At 36.1% G+C, this 19,221-nt stretch overlaps 2 protein-coding genes across 2 annotated transcripts; one reads left to right on the top strand and one right to left on the bottom strand.

Moving 5' to 3' along the window:
* The first annotated feature begins 14,419 nt into the window (after positions 1-14,419).
* Positions 14,420-15,118, top strand: LOC148573455 (uncharacterized). The gene has a single exon (XM_088505778.1). It carries the CDS (start codon positions 14,420-14,422, stop codon positions 15,116-15,118), a length of 699 nt encoding a protein of 232 aa, XP_088361904.1.
* Positions 15,119-15,559: 441 nt separating this feature from the next.
* LOC148573456 (uncharacterized) lies at positions 15,560-16,456 on the bottom strand. Its single transcript, XM_088504594.1, has one exon. It carries the CDS (start codon positions 16,454-16,456, stop codon positions 15,560-15,562), a length of 897 nt encoding a protein of 298 aa, XP_088360720.1.
* Positions 16,457-19,221: the final 2,765 nt, after the last annotated feature.

The raw sequence follows: 19,221 nt of genomic DNA on the forward strand, positions 1-19,221 counted from the left end.
TAATTAGAGAGTGCCAAAGGTACAGAATATCGAGCTCCGGGCTCAACCTGCGAAGCCAAGGCTGGTCGAAGAATATCATATATATATACAACCCAAGTTCCAAAATATTCAAACAAACCTTAGTTCTCCATCAAAATGCCTCGAAGAGGTACATTAGTGTAACATGCACAAAAGGAGAAGTCTATACATATATATACATATACATAAAACACCCAAAAGAAATATCGGAACTCCGTTGCGATAGGAACTCCAGACGCCTAGCGATGAGCCTTTCAATCTGCATCTGAAAACAGCAATATATGGGATGAGAACCGGGGGTTCTCAGCATGGTAAAGGCGCCACATATATAAGATATAAGGTCCCAAAAAAACTAGAGGCGATCCTAGAATTTTGACACTCAGATTTAATTCTTAAGGTTTACAAATTGAAGACCATAAATAGGGTAGTTTGTCTAAGGTTCTTTATCCTAACTCAATTCTATTTAATTCTAACTTATTCCCTCATCTTCTCGTCTTCCTCCCATCCTCCAAAACTCTGGTACACAGGCGAGCAATACAGACAAAGCAAATACAAGTAAGATACAGATACGACAGGTAGCAAATATAGCAGATAAGTATAATAATTACATAGGCAAGCATAATTAATGCACAATCAAACAAAACACACATATGCATATGATGTATACCTTTTCTACTAGCCGTGAGCTCACATGTCGGTTACTTTGCCAGAACCTGACACACCTAGTAGCTAACCCGGATATCGTCTTTCTGACATGCCTCCACACTCTTGGGATATAGTGCCCGTCACACTCTCGGGATATAGTGCCCGCCACACTCATGGGATATAGTGCCTGTCGCATTTCCTGGGTTAAAGTGTTCCCACACTCTTGGGATATAGCGCCCGCCACGCTCTCAGGATATAGATAAATGTAATGTTTATGCAGCTATATCGTTGAGCATTGAGCAATGTAACATATGTTAATATATACATATTAAAAAAGCAGAGGTAGATTGAACTAGAAGCACTTTTTATACCTCAACTAAACAATGGTCAAAATCACAACCAATTCCACTTGTTATTCCAAATTTCCAGACAACTCCTACACACAACAAATATTAACAATTTGGAATCTAGCACCATTTGTTTAGTGTAAATACTATATGTAGGAAACATCGTTACAACAGAATACTATAGTTTGATGATCAAGAATCAATGTTTTATGGCTGACTTGACGAGTAAAATATCAGTCATAAAGATGCCTTAGAACCGACATGATGGATTTTGCTTTCACCTTAAGAGTTTGTTATTTTAGGTCTATCATACCTTTGCACATCTGCGATATCATTTTTATGCATTCTAAATTTTGATTTTGTGGTAATTTTGCAATTGTGCATTCTAATTTTTATGCATTTATGTTTTGATTTATCATTTTTATGCATTCTGAATTTTGATTTATCTCTTTTGATTTTTAGGTTTGAATTTTGACCTTCAAAACTTTAATGATGATGAAGATGTGAAAAATGATCAAGAATAAAGATTAAGGACTCTTTTATATTTTAATGATGCAATTTCTTTATTCTGGTGTTAAATTTGTAGTGATCAAATATTAACTTTTTTTAATTTCAAGTTATTTGACATTGTATGAATCTTATATTTGTATTTTAATTTAGTTATGAATTTTAAGTTTTTATCTTAATTTATATATGAATGTGTAAAAATTAAAATATTATCTAATTTTTATAAGGGCGGGGAGGGTACCCATGGGGGCGGGTTAGGGTAGAGTAGCCTACTACCCGCAGGTAGATGTGGGGCGGGTAGTAGTAGAGTGTAAGGAGGGCGGGGCAGGGTTGGGTAGGGCAAAAACCCACCCTACCCGCCCCACTGCCACCCTTACCCAACACACTTTACAACAGAGAGAAAACTTAAACATACTTATCATCAACATTCTCAATCAGACCTCAATTATCATATTCACTCATTTTCAATAAATCATCATCAAGTTCAATTACACTTTTTCATATTAACTATCATTCGTCACATATTCACAACTTTCTTCACTTCTAAGTTACCACTCTCTCAAGGTTTAACTCCCTTTCCTAGGGTTTAAAACAAAGTTTTAGGGTCTTAGAGAGTAAAAATAGAGGTTTAGAGATTTGAAATAATCTTTAAATCATAAAACACAAAGTTGCTAAAAAACAGGGTCCCGCATAACATGCCATGTTGCGCATACGCGAGGGTGTAAATTTCCTCACTTGTGTACGCGACCCTTTCTCGCGTATGCGAGCCCCCTTGGCCAGAATTGATTGCTTGCGTCGCATATACTTGCCCCCCACACGAGCATATAAATCCTTCACGTCTCGCGTACGTGACACACTCTCGCATACGCGAGCACGTCTGGCTGAACCAAATGGCTACGTTGCGGGCGCACTCGCGTACTTGAGCCCTTTAAAATGCCAAAAAGCTACTAAGTGTTACAGAAATGCCTTTTGCACATTCAACTTCCAACGTGTATAACTTTTTTGTTAAAAGTCGTTTTTCACCCGTTCTTCAAACGGTGTAAACTTTAAAGACCCAGTTTTCAATTGAAACAAGTTTGAAAAAGTTTGGGATTCTAGAAGATGAGTTATGGCCCACCAAAGGTTTCTCAAAAATCATATTTTTCATCAAAAACACCAACCTCTATTTTTACCAAATTTTCCAACTCAAAACCAACATTTCAAGTTTTTAAACAACACCACAACAAGCTAAACTCTATCCCAGCACTTCTCATTCATTCCATAACCCATCAATACAAAAACACATCAATTTTAACCCCAAGAATTCATAATCAACATAATCTCATACTCAATTATTAAAGTATCATCATTATTCATTCAATTTATCATTTCATTAACCATCAACCACAAGAATCAACCACCAATCCATTCTCAACCCCATTCAACATTTTTCATCAATTCTACTAAACATTTAATATAATCATACATTCCAACCTATCATATGGTCATCTAGCCTAAGTTTTCACGAAACATTATATATTACATACGAGAAACCAAAATCATACCTTGACCGATTTCTCCCTAAGCCAAAGACACCTCAAGGTCACCGTTCCTCAAGTGCTCACAACCCCAAAGCCTCTCCAACAGAATTTTGGCCACCAAGGTTCAAGAATCAAGCTCCCAACATCATCAAGGTACTCCAAAACAACATTATTTAATATAAATCCACAACATATTCACTATAATCAACATCCAATCTTGCTAATTCACTAATCAACAAGAGTTTTGAGGTTCTTACCTTACCCAAACACCAATAGGATAAAACTTAATGGTTTTCTCAAGCTAGTTGGATCCTAAACAACAAAATATCAAATTTCAATAACCAAACACCCAAATTTATGAAAATTGGGGAAAAAGAGAGGTTGAGAGTGAGATCGAGATTCCTTACCAAATTAGTTAGTGTACTTTGTAGAGTTTTACGCGATGGTCGTGTAGCCACAAACGGTGCGGCGATCGAAGCTCCGGATTGAGAGATATGATGAATTGGAATTTGGGGTTAGGGTTTGAAGTTCTTCCCCTTCTCCCTTAATTTTTCCAGCGTGAAACTCAAAATAAGGGGGGGAGAAAGTGGCTGAAACCATTCATTAATGTGATTTTGAGTTGGGCCTTGGGCCCAAAGTAGGCTCGGTTTGACCGATTTGACCTGTTTGATCTAATCTTGGGCCAAAATTTTTAAAATTAGTGTTAAAATTCATGTTTTAATTAATTCTACCTCATTAAACTATAAAATTCTATTTTTCTAATTTTTTTATTAATATTTAATTTCTTAGCTAATTATTTGTTAATTACATGAGGTTTACAAATATCTTTAAAACATAGCAAGTTTCTATGAGACTTACTTGATAGTAGTGCATTATTTATGAAAAACTTAGTTCCTGTAGGTAATACTATAGTAACTCTTCTGAAGCTTTCAATCATTTTTGCACTACCTATAATCGTACTTACATTTACTTCCTTTGTAACAAGAGAGACAAAATATCTTTTATCTCTAAGTATTGTATGTGTTGAAGCATTGTCAACAAGACATACTTCTTCATTGTTGAATTTGAGCGAAACATGAGAAATATCCATATCTTCATTAAAAAAAATAAAAATTACCATTAATGAAAAAAATTCAAAAGAAATTTAAAAGAAAATTTGAGATTACAATCAAAAGGAGAAAGGAAATAAAAAAAAGATCTAAAATGAAAGATTTCTTGATTAATGTTCTTTTAAAAAGAAAATTGCATCATCCAAAAGAAATTGTCATTGCTTGGGCCACTAAAATCAAAAGTTAAGGAAGTCATCAAGGTCTGCATAGATATCATTAGTGGATTTTAGATTCGTTTTAACACCGTTAGCTTCAACTTCACCTCTTTGAATAGTCAAATTAGTCTCTTATTTTTGCCCTTTCCTCTTGATATAGTTTTGATATAGCTTGACAAAATGCTCAGGGGTACGATATGTATGCGACCAATGACCTTTTAATTCACATCAATAGCACAAATTTTCTACATTTAGTGAATTGTTGCTCGGAGCACGCTTTTCATGTTTATTCCACTTTTGATTATGGGTAAAAACCCTATTGTTACATTTGCCATGCTCACGCCCACGTCCACGTCCACAGCCACGGTTTCGACCAATATTTTAATCATGATTTCTTTTATGTTCACGAAATGCCTCATTCACTTCAGGGAAAGTGGTTGAGCAAGTATGACGAACTTCATGGTTCTTCATTAATAATTCATTATTTTGTTCTGCTAATAGGAGACAACCTATTATATCAGAATACCTTTTGAAACCCTTTTCACGGTAATGTTATTGCAACAGCACGTTGGAAGTGTGGAATGTGAAATAAGTTTTTTTCATTAAGTCCTCATCTGTGACATTTTGGCCACACAATTTCAATTGAGAACATATTTTGAAAAGTGCAAAATTGTATTCACACATTTTTTAAAATCTTGTAACTTTAAGTGTATCCACTCATAACAAGCTTTAGGCAACAATATAGTCTTTTGGTGTTCATATCTCTCTTTCAAATTTGTCCATAGTTCTTGTGGATCTTTAACAGTCAAGTATTCTACTTTCAACCCCTCATGGAGATGACGACACAGAAAAATTAGTGCCTTAGCCTTATCTTCGCTTGATGATTGTATCTCTTTCTTTATATGGTATCTCCAAACTTTTTGGATATCAAGTGGGTTTCAGCATCAAGCGTCCATTCTAAATAATTTTTGTCGGTTAAATAAAAAACGGCAAATTCAAGTTTTTGCAAGTTTGACATGATAGCCCCATAAATAAAAGCAAGTAAATAATTAAGAATAATAATGTTAATAATACATATAAAAGAAAGGAAGATAAGTAAATGGATAAATAAATAAATAAATAAAAATAAATAAATCAATTCACTTCAGGAAATTGATAAAATATATTATTCCTTTTAAGATAGTAAAAATAATTTAAATAAATTATTAAAGCTATACATTCATTGCTGAGAATATAAATAAAATTATGATACTAGTACTACGGATGCTATATCTTCACTTAAAGGAATAACTATGTTTATCATTCACTTTGGAAAATGATTATAATTAATTATTATTCACTTTGAAAAATAATTTTGTATATGATTAATTATCATTCACTTCAGGGAATGATATTAATATTAAATAAAATATTATATTTATATAAAAAATAAATAATATAAATAAATCAAATAAAAATAATAATATAACAAACTAAAAAAGTTGAAAAACTATCAAAGAAAAAAAATGGCGTATAAAACCGAGGAAAGAAAAAAAGATGGCGTGACGTACATGATATTACATGATACTAGCAGAAGACCCGTGCAACGCACGGGTTGAAAATTTCGGTTCCTTCTTTTGGATTTGTTTTTTCAGTGTTCTTGGATTATCACTTTTTACGTTGATAAAAAGTACTTTTGTTGTTCAATTCTTAACAAAATGTAACAGATTTATTTACTCTATCACTACTCAATACATAAGTATTTTTTCCTAACTCTTCATAGTTTGCATAAGTATAGTTGCTTTTCAAAACATTAATTTTGATGAGTACGTCTTAGAATTGGCTATAGAAATCTTATCCCATAGAACATTGTATCTTGTTCAACTTCATAAATTATGCAACAACAAATACAACTTAAAAATATAAACAACACAATTAAGAAGATAAACATAAATAAGAACCAAAACCAATATAATTTATGTATATAAAAAGAATTCTTTCATCGCATTAAAATTTAAGGAAGGGAGCAATTGAAATTGAACCGTATAAGATTTTATAGGGTTTTTCACGTATTACAACAAAAATATATTATTATTCAAATGCATAAAATTAAATCTTCTAACATTGAGATAAATAAGAGTCAAAATTGAGAAAAATCATCGGTAATCAAAAGAGTAAAAATTGCTTTAGTTTGATACTTGAACCTAAAAGAAATATTTGGTTTCCTAATAAATTAAAAATGTTATCAGTAAAACATAATAATAACACACAAAAAATTCATATTAGTTATTAGTTATGAGCTAAACAAATAATATCAAGTTTAAAAAAAATTTCACACATACGCAAGTCGCAAATTTATTGACCTAAGATCTCAAATGCAAGTAATTCTCCTCACACAATAAGAACAGAATTATTATTATAAAATATATAGTTAAACTTACTATACAGTAAATCAACTAATCATAAGTAAACTGTTCGAGTTGAGTCACAAGAACCTGAAAAATATGGTAAGTGAACAAAGTTATTAACCCACTCAAAGACAACTTATTAACTAATAATTTGGTTATGCGTATAATGTTAATACAACTCATTGTGTTTTAAAATAATAAAATTATATTGTTATGTTGATTCAAACAAATATCTATAAATTGATGCTATTCTAATATACGTTAATAATACATGATGTTCTAATTTTTTTCCTTGTTAAAAATTTTTATTTATAATTTTGTGCCATTAATATCAAAATTGTGTATTCAGAAAATTACGTATTTGACTCTCAAATTGACACGAGAGAGAGCTAATAAGATCCAAATATTTTTAAAATTATTTTATCCAATAAAAAAAACAATCAATGGAATAAAAAATCATGACTGATTTTATAGTGTACACATATCCTTGTCAACATTTTAAGTATATGTGTTAGTAGGAGTACTATCAAAAGAAGATAAACGCATGCACCAAAAGAGAAAATTATTAATGATATGATACAACTGAGAAGTGTCTTAAAATTAATCCAAAACACAAACATATAGAATAGGTAACATTTCAGAAAACTCACAACACAAAAATGATTGGTTTGGTGTCACAATGCCAATGCCAATGCTAAAATGATCAAAGATTAGTGCACATTTCCATTTAATTCCTAACAACAGTTCTTTATAACCTCATGGGTAATACTCATGTTAAACTAAGGTAACAATGAGTATTTATAATCCAAAAAGTAAAAAATAATTTAACAAAGGAACAGCTGCCAGCCGGAACATTTATTGCACTGAGAGTTAATATTGAGACCCTTTGAAAATCTGAGTGAACTCTATGTCCACCTAAGTCCTCACCAGAGGTTCCTGCTGCTACTCGTATAATATCTTCAATAAGTGCAAAGTTCCCCAATATATCAACATGAGCACCACTCTGGGTTCCCTTCCTTCGAGAAGATTAGCCGGAGCAGCGTCTTCATACTCCCTTATGAACGTTTAGATGCCTGAAGGATTAAAGCGGGTTTTTCCCCGCCAACCTCTTGCACAAATGAAACCAGCGCTTAAAAGAGGATCGGTTTCATCCCTGTTGGCACTATAAACTCCATCCTTTAAAAAAGGGTCCTCATCTCCACCAATTGCTGATGTGTCAATCTGAAACGAAATGTAGCATTCCGATTGGGAGGTTGACTTATAAACATAGGCTCCTTACAATGGAATCCCGACCCCATACATAGAGTAAATCTCCATATTTGGAGCATGTGGTAATCTGCAGCAGCAGGACAAAAATATAACACAAACCATAAAGAGAAGTAGTATGAATAAACAACGGATTTTAAAAGACAGCAGGATACAACATTATAGAAGATAGCAAAAGCAAGAATCTATCAATACCCCAAACCAAGGTAATAAAATGATTAATTACGTAGTAGCTAAGTGCCAACAATAATTACTTAACCGTAAAGTAGTTATTTATGTGTGGTATATTTTTTCTTAAAAAAACGTGAATGTATATATATATATATAAAATTTAAAAAAGGAGAAAAAATAAAGTGAATAATAAGAAAAAGATAATTACTTAACCGTAAAGTAAAATTCGTATTGATAATGTGTTATGAAAATAAGGATTAGGGTTTGAGGGAAGGAAGAAAGAGAATAGGAATAGAATGATAGATAATTTTATTATTGATCGTGTAAATTAGAGAATATGAGAGGAGTTATTTATAGCCAAGGATCTAACTCTTAACCAAAGACCCAACGTCTCGCTAGAACATCCACAATAAATATATTTATAACAACAAAGCATTATTTATGGTTTTAATTTGAGAATTTGAAATTTATTTATCCATTGACTTATAATATTTAATTTATATTTAGACTTTTTAAAAAATTAGAACACACTTTATTGTCACCAAATTTTACCATTTGTTAATTTCTTAATTGGACAAAGACTCTATAATAAAAAGGATTAATATAATTTATATAATACATTTTTAAATCTATGAGATTAAATATCAATATTTTTATATTTTTTTTATCATTATTTTGTGGGTCACACACTACGGTACAGATGCAAAGTACAGAGATTTTCCCTGAAATTTTTGTTTACGGACACGTCTTTTACTCTCCCTCTTGTAGCAATTAGGGCTTGTGATGGAAAGGTTGGCTTGGCTAAAATCACATTAGAGTGATCATATGTAAAAATTTGATAACCTTATTTATTTATTATTCAAGAGTTTTAAGAGTTTTGTTCAAGAATTTTTTTTTTTGCCTAATAACAATTTTATAGTAATATAAATTTCTAATGGAGGTTTATGAAAAAAAAATATTTTTAACAAAGACTGCACATTTTTTTAAATACATTTTCATAAATAAATATCTACATAATTAGTTAATAGTACCATAAATTTCTAAAAATAACTTGCAATAATTACAATTCTAAATTAAACCTTAAATAATGACTTTTGGATTAGCAATGTATTGGATAATAATAGAATAGAATTTAGATTCTATCCTAATTCTATTTGCGTGTTTAAATTATTTTTAAAATTCAACTCTATTCTATTCGAGAACTAAGGATCTTTGAACTCTAACCGTACTCGTATCTTAAAGTTTTTTTTATCTAATTCTATTTGCAATAAATTATTTTTTAATCATAAATACACTGATTTATTATCTTATTTTTTGTGTATATTATTATGTCGAATATAAATAAAATAAATTTAGAGTCAATGCATCAAATATTAGTATATCAGTACAAACAAATGTTAGTACACTTTTAAAAAAAATAAAGAGTGTAGTGCTCTGTAAATTTAACTTGCCATTAAAAGTAAACAAAAAAAAAGAGAAAACAAAAAAATAAATAAATAATAAAACATCATAAACTCTAAATCTAAAACTTTAAAACGTAAACCTTACAAAATCATAATTGATATGATCGTTATAAATCGGTCATACATTATAATTCGGTCAAGAATGTTATAGATTCGTTTTCAATAATGATCATCAAAGCAGATCTCAAAACGCTCAAATGAGCTATTACTCTCTGTTAATGGCAAAATTACTCGGAGACTCAACGGGGTGAATGCAGATTGGATCAGATCGGATATGGCCAAAATTTCGATCCGATCCACACTAAAATCATCAGATCAGATCGGATCCAATATCCGCAGTTTTTAAGTTTGAATCCGATCCGATCCGCACATTTGCAGATTGGGTCGGATTGGATATATCCGTAAAACACAAAAAATATTTTTAAAAGTTTATTTTTATTAAAAAATATCAATAAAATTTATTTTTTCTATTCTTTTAAATATGTTTACTCTTAAAATAATATTAAACATATTTTTTTAAATAATAAATTAAAATAATACAACATATATGATAATTATTAGTTGAAATAAAACATAAAAAAATATTTACTTATTTATTTCTTTATTTTTGTGGATACGTGGATATGCGAATCGGATATGCATACCTACACAAAATCCGCAATCCGATCCAATTAGTGTGCGGATCGGATCGGATTCGGATAAATACCGCGGATATGCGAATTAGATCCGATCCATGAACACCCCTAACTCAACCATTATCTTCCATTGCAGATATAAAAGAAAGGGTAAGAAATGTTGTTCAAATTATTACAACTTACAAAGCCTATTATTCACTTATTAACTTGAGCGTCGGAGTGATTTTTACAGATATCCACCCCTTATTCTCTTATTGCCGACGTGTAACTCATCTCAACGGAAAATTTACAAAAATTTATCGACAAACGAGCTATATAACCACCAACCTCCACAAAAACAATAATAATTATAACCCTAAACTTAAACCCAAGTCTTATACTCTTAAATCTTAAACAATATAAGCTAAAGCTTACCCCTTAATGGGCAATGGCTTTTTTTTGTTTATCAAAAAGAAAAAAAATTACATTTTCAAAAAACCAAGATGACCCTCATATTTTTTGTTTAATGAAATTAAGTTCTTAGATAAAAAAAATTAGTAAAAGTTGATTTTAGCATAGTTATTAAATCGAGTTTGATCTTATTAGTCGAATTGGTAAATCCAGGTTGGCTTAGTTGATTGAATTGAAAATTTGGTCATCAATCTATATTGGATCATTAAAAATAATAACATCTTCCATTGCAACTTAATCTTTTAACAACAACAATAACAATAACAACAAAAATATTAATATTCAAATTAAAAAAATATTATTTCAAATTTAGGGTCATTTTTACGTTATTTATAGGTTAATTTGATTAGTATTTAAATATCAGTGAGGCTCAGCTCTAATACTTTTGCTGTTGCACATTCAATTAGCATTACATAAGTGTTTTAACTTAAAGAACTCTAATTTTATGTCAACTTGACAATGAACATATAAGTTTTTGTAAAAAATGAGTCTTTAATTTCTAGTTAGAAGCAATCTTCCACCATTAATAAGTGAAATAAATATATTGGTAATAAATTAGTCATAATATTAATCCAAACTTATCTATAACTATATATTATTGTTGATAAAATTTAAGAGAAAATCCTACTCTTCTTCTTTAAAAGATACTAAAATAACATTTTTTTTATTTATAAAATGTACATTTTTTTATAACTTTTAAAAAATCTTCTCTTTAATCCATTTTAAATTGTTTGTGCTAATTATGGTCATATATCTAAATTATACGTATTACTAGTATATAGTATTATTAATTAAATAAAATCAATAACAAAGTATTGATTCAAAATGAGTTCATGATCTTTATATTTAATTTTTTAAATTCTAAAGTAACTATTTTCAGGATTAAAGCTTTTTAATTGTAATAGAAATTAGAATTTTGAATTTGATTTAAAAAAATTAAAATACTCTTTTTATTAATTTACATACGACTAAAAAATATTATAAGGGAGTTAAATTGTGCTTTTTGGTCTAAAAATCAAAGACAATGTACATTATAAATACATAACTCTCTAATTTTATATTTCAAATTTTTTCACTCATGTAATTATTTCACTTAATTACAAATTAAAAAAATAAAGTCAATTTCACTATAATCAAACCCAAGGACCATTTATATATAAACATTGGATAATTAGACTTTTTTTATAAAATTTTTCTTTGTTTGTATTTTTTAGTCATTTTAATACATGTATCAAATATATAAATTAAATACTATTAGAATTTAGAAGTATTTAACAGATTAATGGAAAAAATAGTTAAATAAATATGTAAATAATTGAAAACATAATGTCAATTTTTAAATATACTTCATAATTGAATTAATAAAATGTTATTATTATTAGGGTAAAAAATACATATAAGCCAAGGAGAGAAGTTTATTACGCATTTCAGCCAAACAAGAATCTGAAGCAAGAATCAACCAAAGCACACTATAATGTAGTTCGAAGCAACAAAATTCGAATTACATTCCTTCATAATTCGAATCAAAACAGCACGAATTATGCCCAACCATTGCGGACAAGTAATTCGAATCAACTTGGTTCAAATTACAGAAGCATAATTCGAATAATGTCAATTCGAATTAGTACCAACACATGACTAGGAGGAAGTTCGAATCATATTGACTCGAATTCCTCACATTTCGTAACAAATGGTAATTCGAAATGTGTTGATTCAAATTATATATATATAGTGCGAATGAGGATGATTCAGATTATTGTGAACCAGACCTGTATATATATGATGTGAATGTGAGTTGCTCTCATTAGAGGGGTCAGATGGCTAGTAAGGACAGTTTTGTAGTGTTGGTTCATCACAGAGGATCGATTAAGAGAAAAACTCGTTCCGGTGTGAAGTTCACCGAAAAGGATCCTCTCTGTATTATCGTGAGGCCTACGACGAGCTATGATGACCTTGTTAGCTCTGTAATGCTGAAACTTGGTCTGGAAGGTGTGAAAAGGGTTAAGAAGTTTTTCTATCGCATTCTAATCACGGTGCTCTAAGATACCGTGAAGTATGATTGTTTCACGATCGGGAGTGATGAGGACTTGCAGATTATGTTTCATTGTCGCCGGCAGTTTCCCGAAGTGAAGACACCAGAGCTGTTGGCAAAGTTGGTTGATGTGGTATCCAGTTTGGGGGGTTCGAACCGGAATACCAACACTTTAGCCACGGTGGCCGGTTCTAGCTCGAGACCTGCCCTTGCTTCTTCGTCCGTCCCTGCGTACGAGCCACCGATCCAGCCTGTTGCCTCCCCTTCGTTCGCTGTTGATCTCAACGGCAGTGTTGGCGACGAGGTTGGAACAGGGGACTTTCTGCCGACCTCTCTACATTGTGCTGCACCGGATGGTCTTGGAGATGGATTGTTTGACGATCCAGAGGACGATGATGTCGAGTCGGATATGATTTCTGATGACAGTGGCGATGATGTTGGAGCGAGTGAGCCTGCAGAGGCGGGAGGTGGTTCTAGCTCTGGCACACACCAGTACCCTCCACATTTTTCATCTTTGGACCTGGATGCCATGAGGCAGGAGGGGGTTCCTGGGCAGCCTGCTGGATTTGGCGCTAGAGATGCGGAAGGGTCTGCTGGTCTGACAGAGTTCCAGGTTGGTCAGCAATTTCGGGATAAAGATGAGGCCCTGTTAAGTGTGAAGACTTACAGCATCCGCCGAGGGGTACAATACAAGGTAGTTGAGTCGGACTATCGCCGGTATGTGGGCAAGTGTTCCGAGTTTGGGAATGGGTGCACATGGTTGATTCGGTTGAGTCTCCGGCAGCGAAAGGGCATTTGGGAGGTCAAACGATACAATAGACTGCATACGTGTCTCGCAACCTCCATCTCCAGCGACCACAGGAGTTTGGATTATCATGTGATAGCGGCATTCATTATGCCAATGGTTAGGGCTGATGCATCCGTCAGCATCAAGGTGCTCCTAAATGCCACGGCCACACACTTTGGGTTCAGGCCGACGTACCGGAGGGTCTGGTTGGTGAAGCAGAAGGCTGTTGCCATCATCTACGGTGACTGGGATGAGTCATACAACGAGCTCCCTAGGTGGGTGTTAGGAGTCCAGTTGACCATGCTTGGTACTGTTGCAGTCCTTAGGACTAGCCCTGTTCGAGTTGGGGGACAGCTGAACGAGTCTCAGGCTTATTTTTACAGGTTGTTCTGGACGTTCCCACCATGTATCGAGGCATTCCGTCATTGCAAGCCGTTGGTGAGTATTGACGGCACCCATCTATATGGCAAGTATGGGGGAACGTTGCTTATCGCAATTGCACAGGATGGGAACTCCAACATACTTCCTGTTGCATTCGCACTAGTCGAGGGTGAGAATGCTAAGTCGTGGTCCTTCTTTCTCTCCCACCTGCATCAGCACGTGACGCCGCAGCCGGGTCTGCTGGTTATTTCGGACAGGGATAACAGCATCAAGGCCGCGCTTGAGGCTCCCGACGGGGGATGGCTACCTCCAGCTGCATACCGGGCGTTCTGCATTCGACACGTAGCAGCAAATTTCGCCCTCACCTTCAACGGCAAAGACGCAAGCAGGCTTCTTGTGAACACTGCATATGCTAAGACCAAGGACGAGTTCGATTACTGGTTTGATATTCTACGCTCTAAAGATCCGGCGATGTGTGACTGGGCGAACCAGATTGAGTATTCATTGTGGACATAGTATTGTGATGAGGGACGCAGATTCGGGCATATGACGACGAATATCTCTGAGTGTGTGAACTCAATCATGAAGGGTGTCAGGAACCTACCTGTGTGCTCGCTGATGAAGGCCACATGCAGAAGGTTGGCCAAACTATTTGTCCGCAAGGGGAGAGAAGCCGAGGCCCAGCTGGGTACCGGACAACAATTCAGTCAACACCTGGTTAAATGTATCGAGGCCAATTTGAAGACGGAGAGGTGCTTCACTGTGACTGTGTACGACAGGGATAACTCAGAGTACACCGTGGTAGAGACGACTCCGACTGGTTCGTTCTCACTGGGTAGCTACAGGGTCTCCCTTGGATCTCAGACATGTGACTGTGGATACTTTCAGGCACTTCATTTTCTGTGTTCGCACATATTGGCATGCTGTGCCTACTCATGGGTTACTTGGCAGCCATACGTCCACCAGGTGTATCGTCTTAGTTCGATTTTTAGTGTGTATCGGATGGGATTCGCAGCTCCCATTCTGGAAGGTTTCTGGCCACCATATGATGGGCCTACAGTGATACCGAACCCGAACAAGAGGCGTGCGAGGGAGGGTCGTCCCAGGTCCACTCGGATACGGACCAATATGGACGAGGCAGATCCGAACCGGCCAAAGAGATGTGGCCTCTGTCGGCAACCCGGACACACTCGTCGGAGTTGCCCAGAGGTCGGAGGACCCAGCCATGGAGGGAGAAATGAGTAGGTGTGGTGTTGTGTTGTTAGTTGTATTAGTTTGATCATTCAAATTTTTTTTTGACACGAATGTTTTAGGTTTGCTAAGTTGTCGGTGTTTAGTCATGAGAAATTGTTACAGTAAAAGTAATGTATTTTAAATGTCTTATTAATTAATGAATGTGATCCATTTCCGACATGAAATATCACTTGGTCAGCCTATAGTTAAGACAATAACATGAACTTTCAAATTAAATGAAACATGCTAACTAAAATATGGAAATAGGTTAAATAAGCTAAGTACACATGTTTTCATACTGACTGATAGACGATAACGCAATAAAGTACCGCACACATACATCAACTGATAAACTAAAGCTGGCTACGAAACAACACTGATAACGAAATACATAAACAAAAATAGGTTACACACAACACTGATCATGAAATAACATACAACACAATACACAAATCATCTAAATAAGTGCGACCCCGTGAAGCACCGACGTGGAACCCGTGTTCTCTGACCTCTCCAGATAAGCTGCTCCTCATCCTCGATCTCATCCTCCTTGTCCTCCGGGGGTGGCTGTGCAGGCATCCTAGGCTGGACATGTAAAGCTCGGGATGAAGACGGCCCGGCAACTGACTGTGACCTCACAGTATGTGCGGATGGTGGGATACCACCCAAGGCAGAATACTCAACAGGAGCCACGGAGGGAGGCTCATTCAGATCGACAGCTAACGGTGCTTGTGTCCCCGTCGTCTGACCCCATCGACGGGAAGCCTCATCCTCCTGCATGATGGCACTGATCTCATCTAGGAAGTGTGATCCACCGAACTCTGCATCAAGACCATCACCGGCAAGAAAGTCTGGAAACATGGATCCTAGACTCACCCATGGCGTACTCTCCTGAAGTGTCTGATCGTCAGCGGGAACACCAACGAAATAATCTCCGAGCGACCCCTGTCCAAGTCTAGCATCATCATGGGCAGAAGGATCTCCCATACCGGACCCATACCACTCTCCACCATGCCCGCCATGATCGGGACTAACACCCCCCACTGCAGGCCCTCCTCCAGCGGCATCCTCACCACGATCACCGTGATCCTGCCTAGCAGCAGGCGCTCTCCGTCTGCCTCCACGCCCTCGTCGTCGACCACCGCCCTTACCTGCGTCGTCACCCTCCTCCATAGCCTGGTCCAGCCACCTCCACTCATGCTGGCTCCGTCGTGTCCCGACTCGAGCTCTCCTCTCAACCCGACGCTTATCAGGAACGTCGTCAACTCGGTCCATATCAGGTACTCGGCCAGAACCCCTCTGCGTCGCCTCAACCAGAATAGGAATGGCTCTCGGATCCCCCAAGTACATCTCAGGTGACAAGAACCTCTTTCCGTGCTGATGCCACCAGTCCAAGAAGTCATGTGAGGGTCCCGGGTCGGCAACAACGCCGAACTGCAGAACGTGATCCGCACGTGTCTCCCAGTGAAGATGCCAGTGCTGCAAGTGGTGCAGGAACCAATGATCACCTCCTCTCCCGTCCTTCGACATCAAGAAGTCAATGTTCAGGACGGGCTGCGGGCGGGCCTGTACGCCGCCGAACTAGGGTAACACCCTATCAATCTGATGCCACTCAACCACCGCAAAATATATCAGTGACGTCACACACCGCCATAACGTCGTATGACGAGGCTCCAACACCTCCGGATGGACAACCTGAAGGACGTCGGGTGTGCTATAGGGCATCCATATAAACTGAAAAAAAGCAGCTCAAATTCGTTAGACCAAATCGTTTTGAGCAGGTCGAAGCTATAATTAGCTATAGTTAACTATGCATTTACTATACTTAGGAGGTTAGCATACTCACATCCCTAGCCTGTAACATGTCAATCCTCAGTTGAGTCATTTGCACCCGAGGTCCCTTCTCGCTAATGCCAGGATTGTAACCTGACCACCTGCATAGGAAGTCAACATGGTAGCGCATTCATGAATGTGACGAAATAGTATAACATTACAGGCGAAATTGGAAATAAATAAAATAAAGATGCATAGTAAACTGCGATAGTGGTACCTCGAGGCCAGGGGCCAACTAAACACATCATACCCAGCAGGCCTAAATCCAGGAAAGCGCCAAAAGATCGAGGACTGAAGTAACTGTAACGGCCCAGCTAACTTCACGATATGTCTATTGGCCACTCGGCACATGCACCGGTACAACCATGCTAGTGCCGCCGACCCCCAGCTGTAGCCACCCATCTCCTCAAGCCTAGCCACGAACGGTAGCCATCTGATGTGAATACGATTGCCGGACTTGTCGGCAAACAGCTGGGTGCCCAACAACATCATGATAGGCATGGGCAAAGCACCTCACTGTCTCCTCATTGGCCCCCTCGGGACACTCTCCAAAAGTCTCCTGGAACCAGGTGCAGTTCACTGCGAACTTTTGAATTTGGTTCGCGGGAGGTAACACACCGAGCAACTTCTGGAACCACTGCCAAGCTGGCCTGCCACCCTGTATGTATACGTGGAAGTCTGTCAGGCAACCACTGACGTAACGTCCGTCCACTGGCAACCCCAACTGGTACGCGACATCCTGAAGTGTGATCGTGCACTCTCCGAACGGCATGTGGAACGTGTGCGTCTCCAGACGCCACCTCTCCACGAAGGCACTCACAAGGGGCTCGTCCAATCGGAACCATCTGTCGTTCAGTCTCGCAAGATGGTATAATCCGGCCATCTGTAAGTATGGAACGTACCTCTCATCGAGTCGCATCCCTGCTGCCGCCGCATGCTCGATATGCAACGCCGGGGCTGCGCATTACATGGACTGCATAATTAGAACGAATTACAATACCACTAACAGATGCAATTCATGACGTAAACAACTAACAAATACCACATGCAAAAGCAAAATGTAGTAAACCACTAGCAAAATCGCATACTAAAACTGCATCCAAAAAACCACTAACATAAACCACATGCAAATCCACTTACAAAAATCACATGCAAAACCACTCAATTAACCACCTCCAATACCACCACCCTAAACCGCTAACATAAATCGCTAAAATAAACCACCAATAAAACTGCAAACAAAACCACTAGAATAAACCGCATGCAATACCACTAACCCAAACCATTAACATAAATCGCCAATAAAACCGCATGCAAAACCGCTAACATAAACCACTTGCAATACCGCTTTCATAAACCACTAACATAAACCACTATCATAAACCACTATCAAAAACAACTAACCTCGTCGTTGATCACCCTGGCGATATGAGCAACTCCATCCAAACGATACAGCCTTCCCGGATCGTCCCCATCGCCTGAGTATGCCGCTCCAGTCTTTCTCGGACCGATTCTGGGTCGTTTTCTCTGGGATTTGGTGGGGTATGAGAATGGAAAACTGATTCGAATGACCTTGGTTCGAACTCCTTATATAAGCCTCTCCCTTGTAATTCGAATCAATAAAATTCGAATTACCATATGTTACCAAAAGTGAGTAATTCGAATCTATATGATTCGAACTCCCTTTTCGTCACGTGATGCTACTAATTCGAATCGAGTCTATTTGAATTATGCTTTTGTAATTCGATACATGTTGCTTCGAATTACTTGTACGTACTCATTGGGCATAATTCGTTATGTGTTGATTCGAATTATTAAGGAATGTAATTCGAATAAGGTTGTTTCGAATTACATTATAGTGTACTTTGATTGATTGATGAATCAGATTCTCAATTGGCTGATATGTGTAATAAAATACTCCCCTTTGGCTTAAATGTGTTTTTTACCTTATTATTATTAACAATTTTAAGTATTATATATATAATAAATTTTGCAAGTAATTGATATAGAATTATGGATAGAAAAATGGTAAGTTGAATTAGAATATGAACAATACTACATAGCTGCTAGTAAATATTATTATTTTTTGTTAACAATAATTTATATCTATATTTAGTTATTTACATACGCTTTATACATAAAAGCATATAATTTGTATTTATATTTACTAGAGTTTTATACACATAAATCAATACAGTTTGTACCTATATTTTTTAGAATTTACATACATAAATTAATAAAATTTATTTGTTAAAAATAATTTAATATTTGTGCTGACTAAA

The sequence above is a fragment of the Arachis ipaensis genome, chromosome B2 (genome assembly GCF_059453495.1).
Source record: "Arachis ipaensis isolate K30076 ecotype BB chromosome B2, ASM5945349v1, whole genome shotgun sequence".
Lineage (NCBI taxonomy): Eukaryota > Viridiplantae > Streptophyta > Magnoliopsida > Fabales > Fabaceae > Arachis > Arachis ipaensis.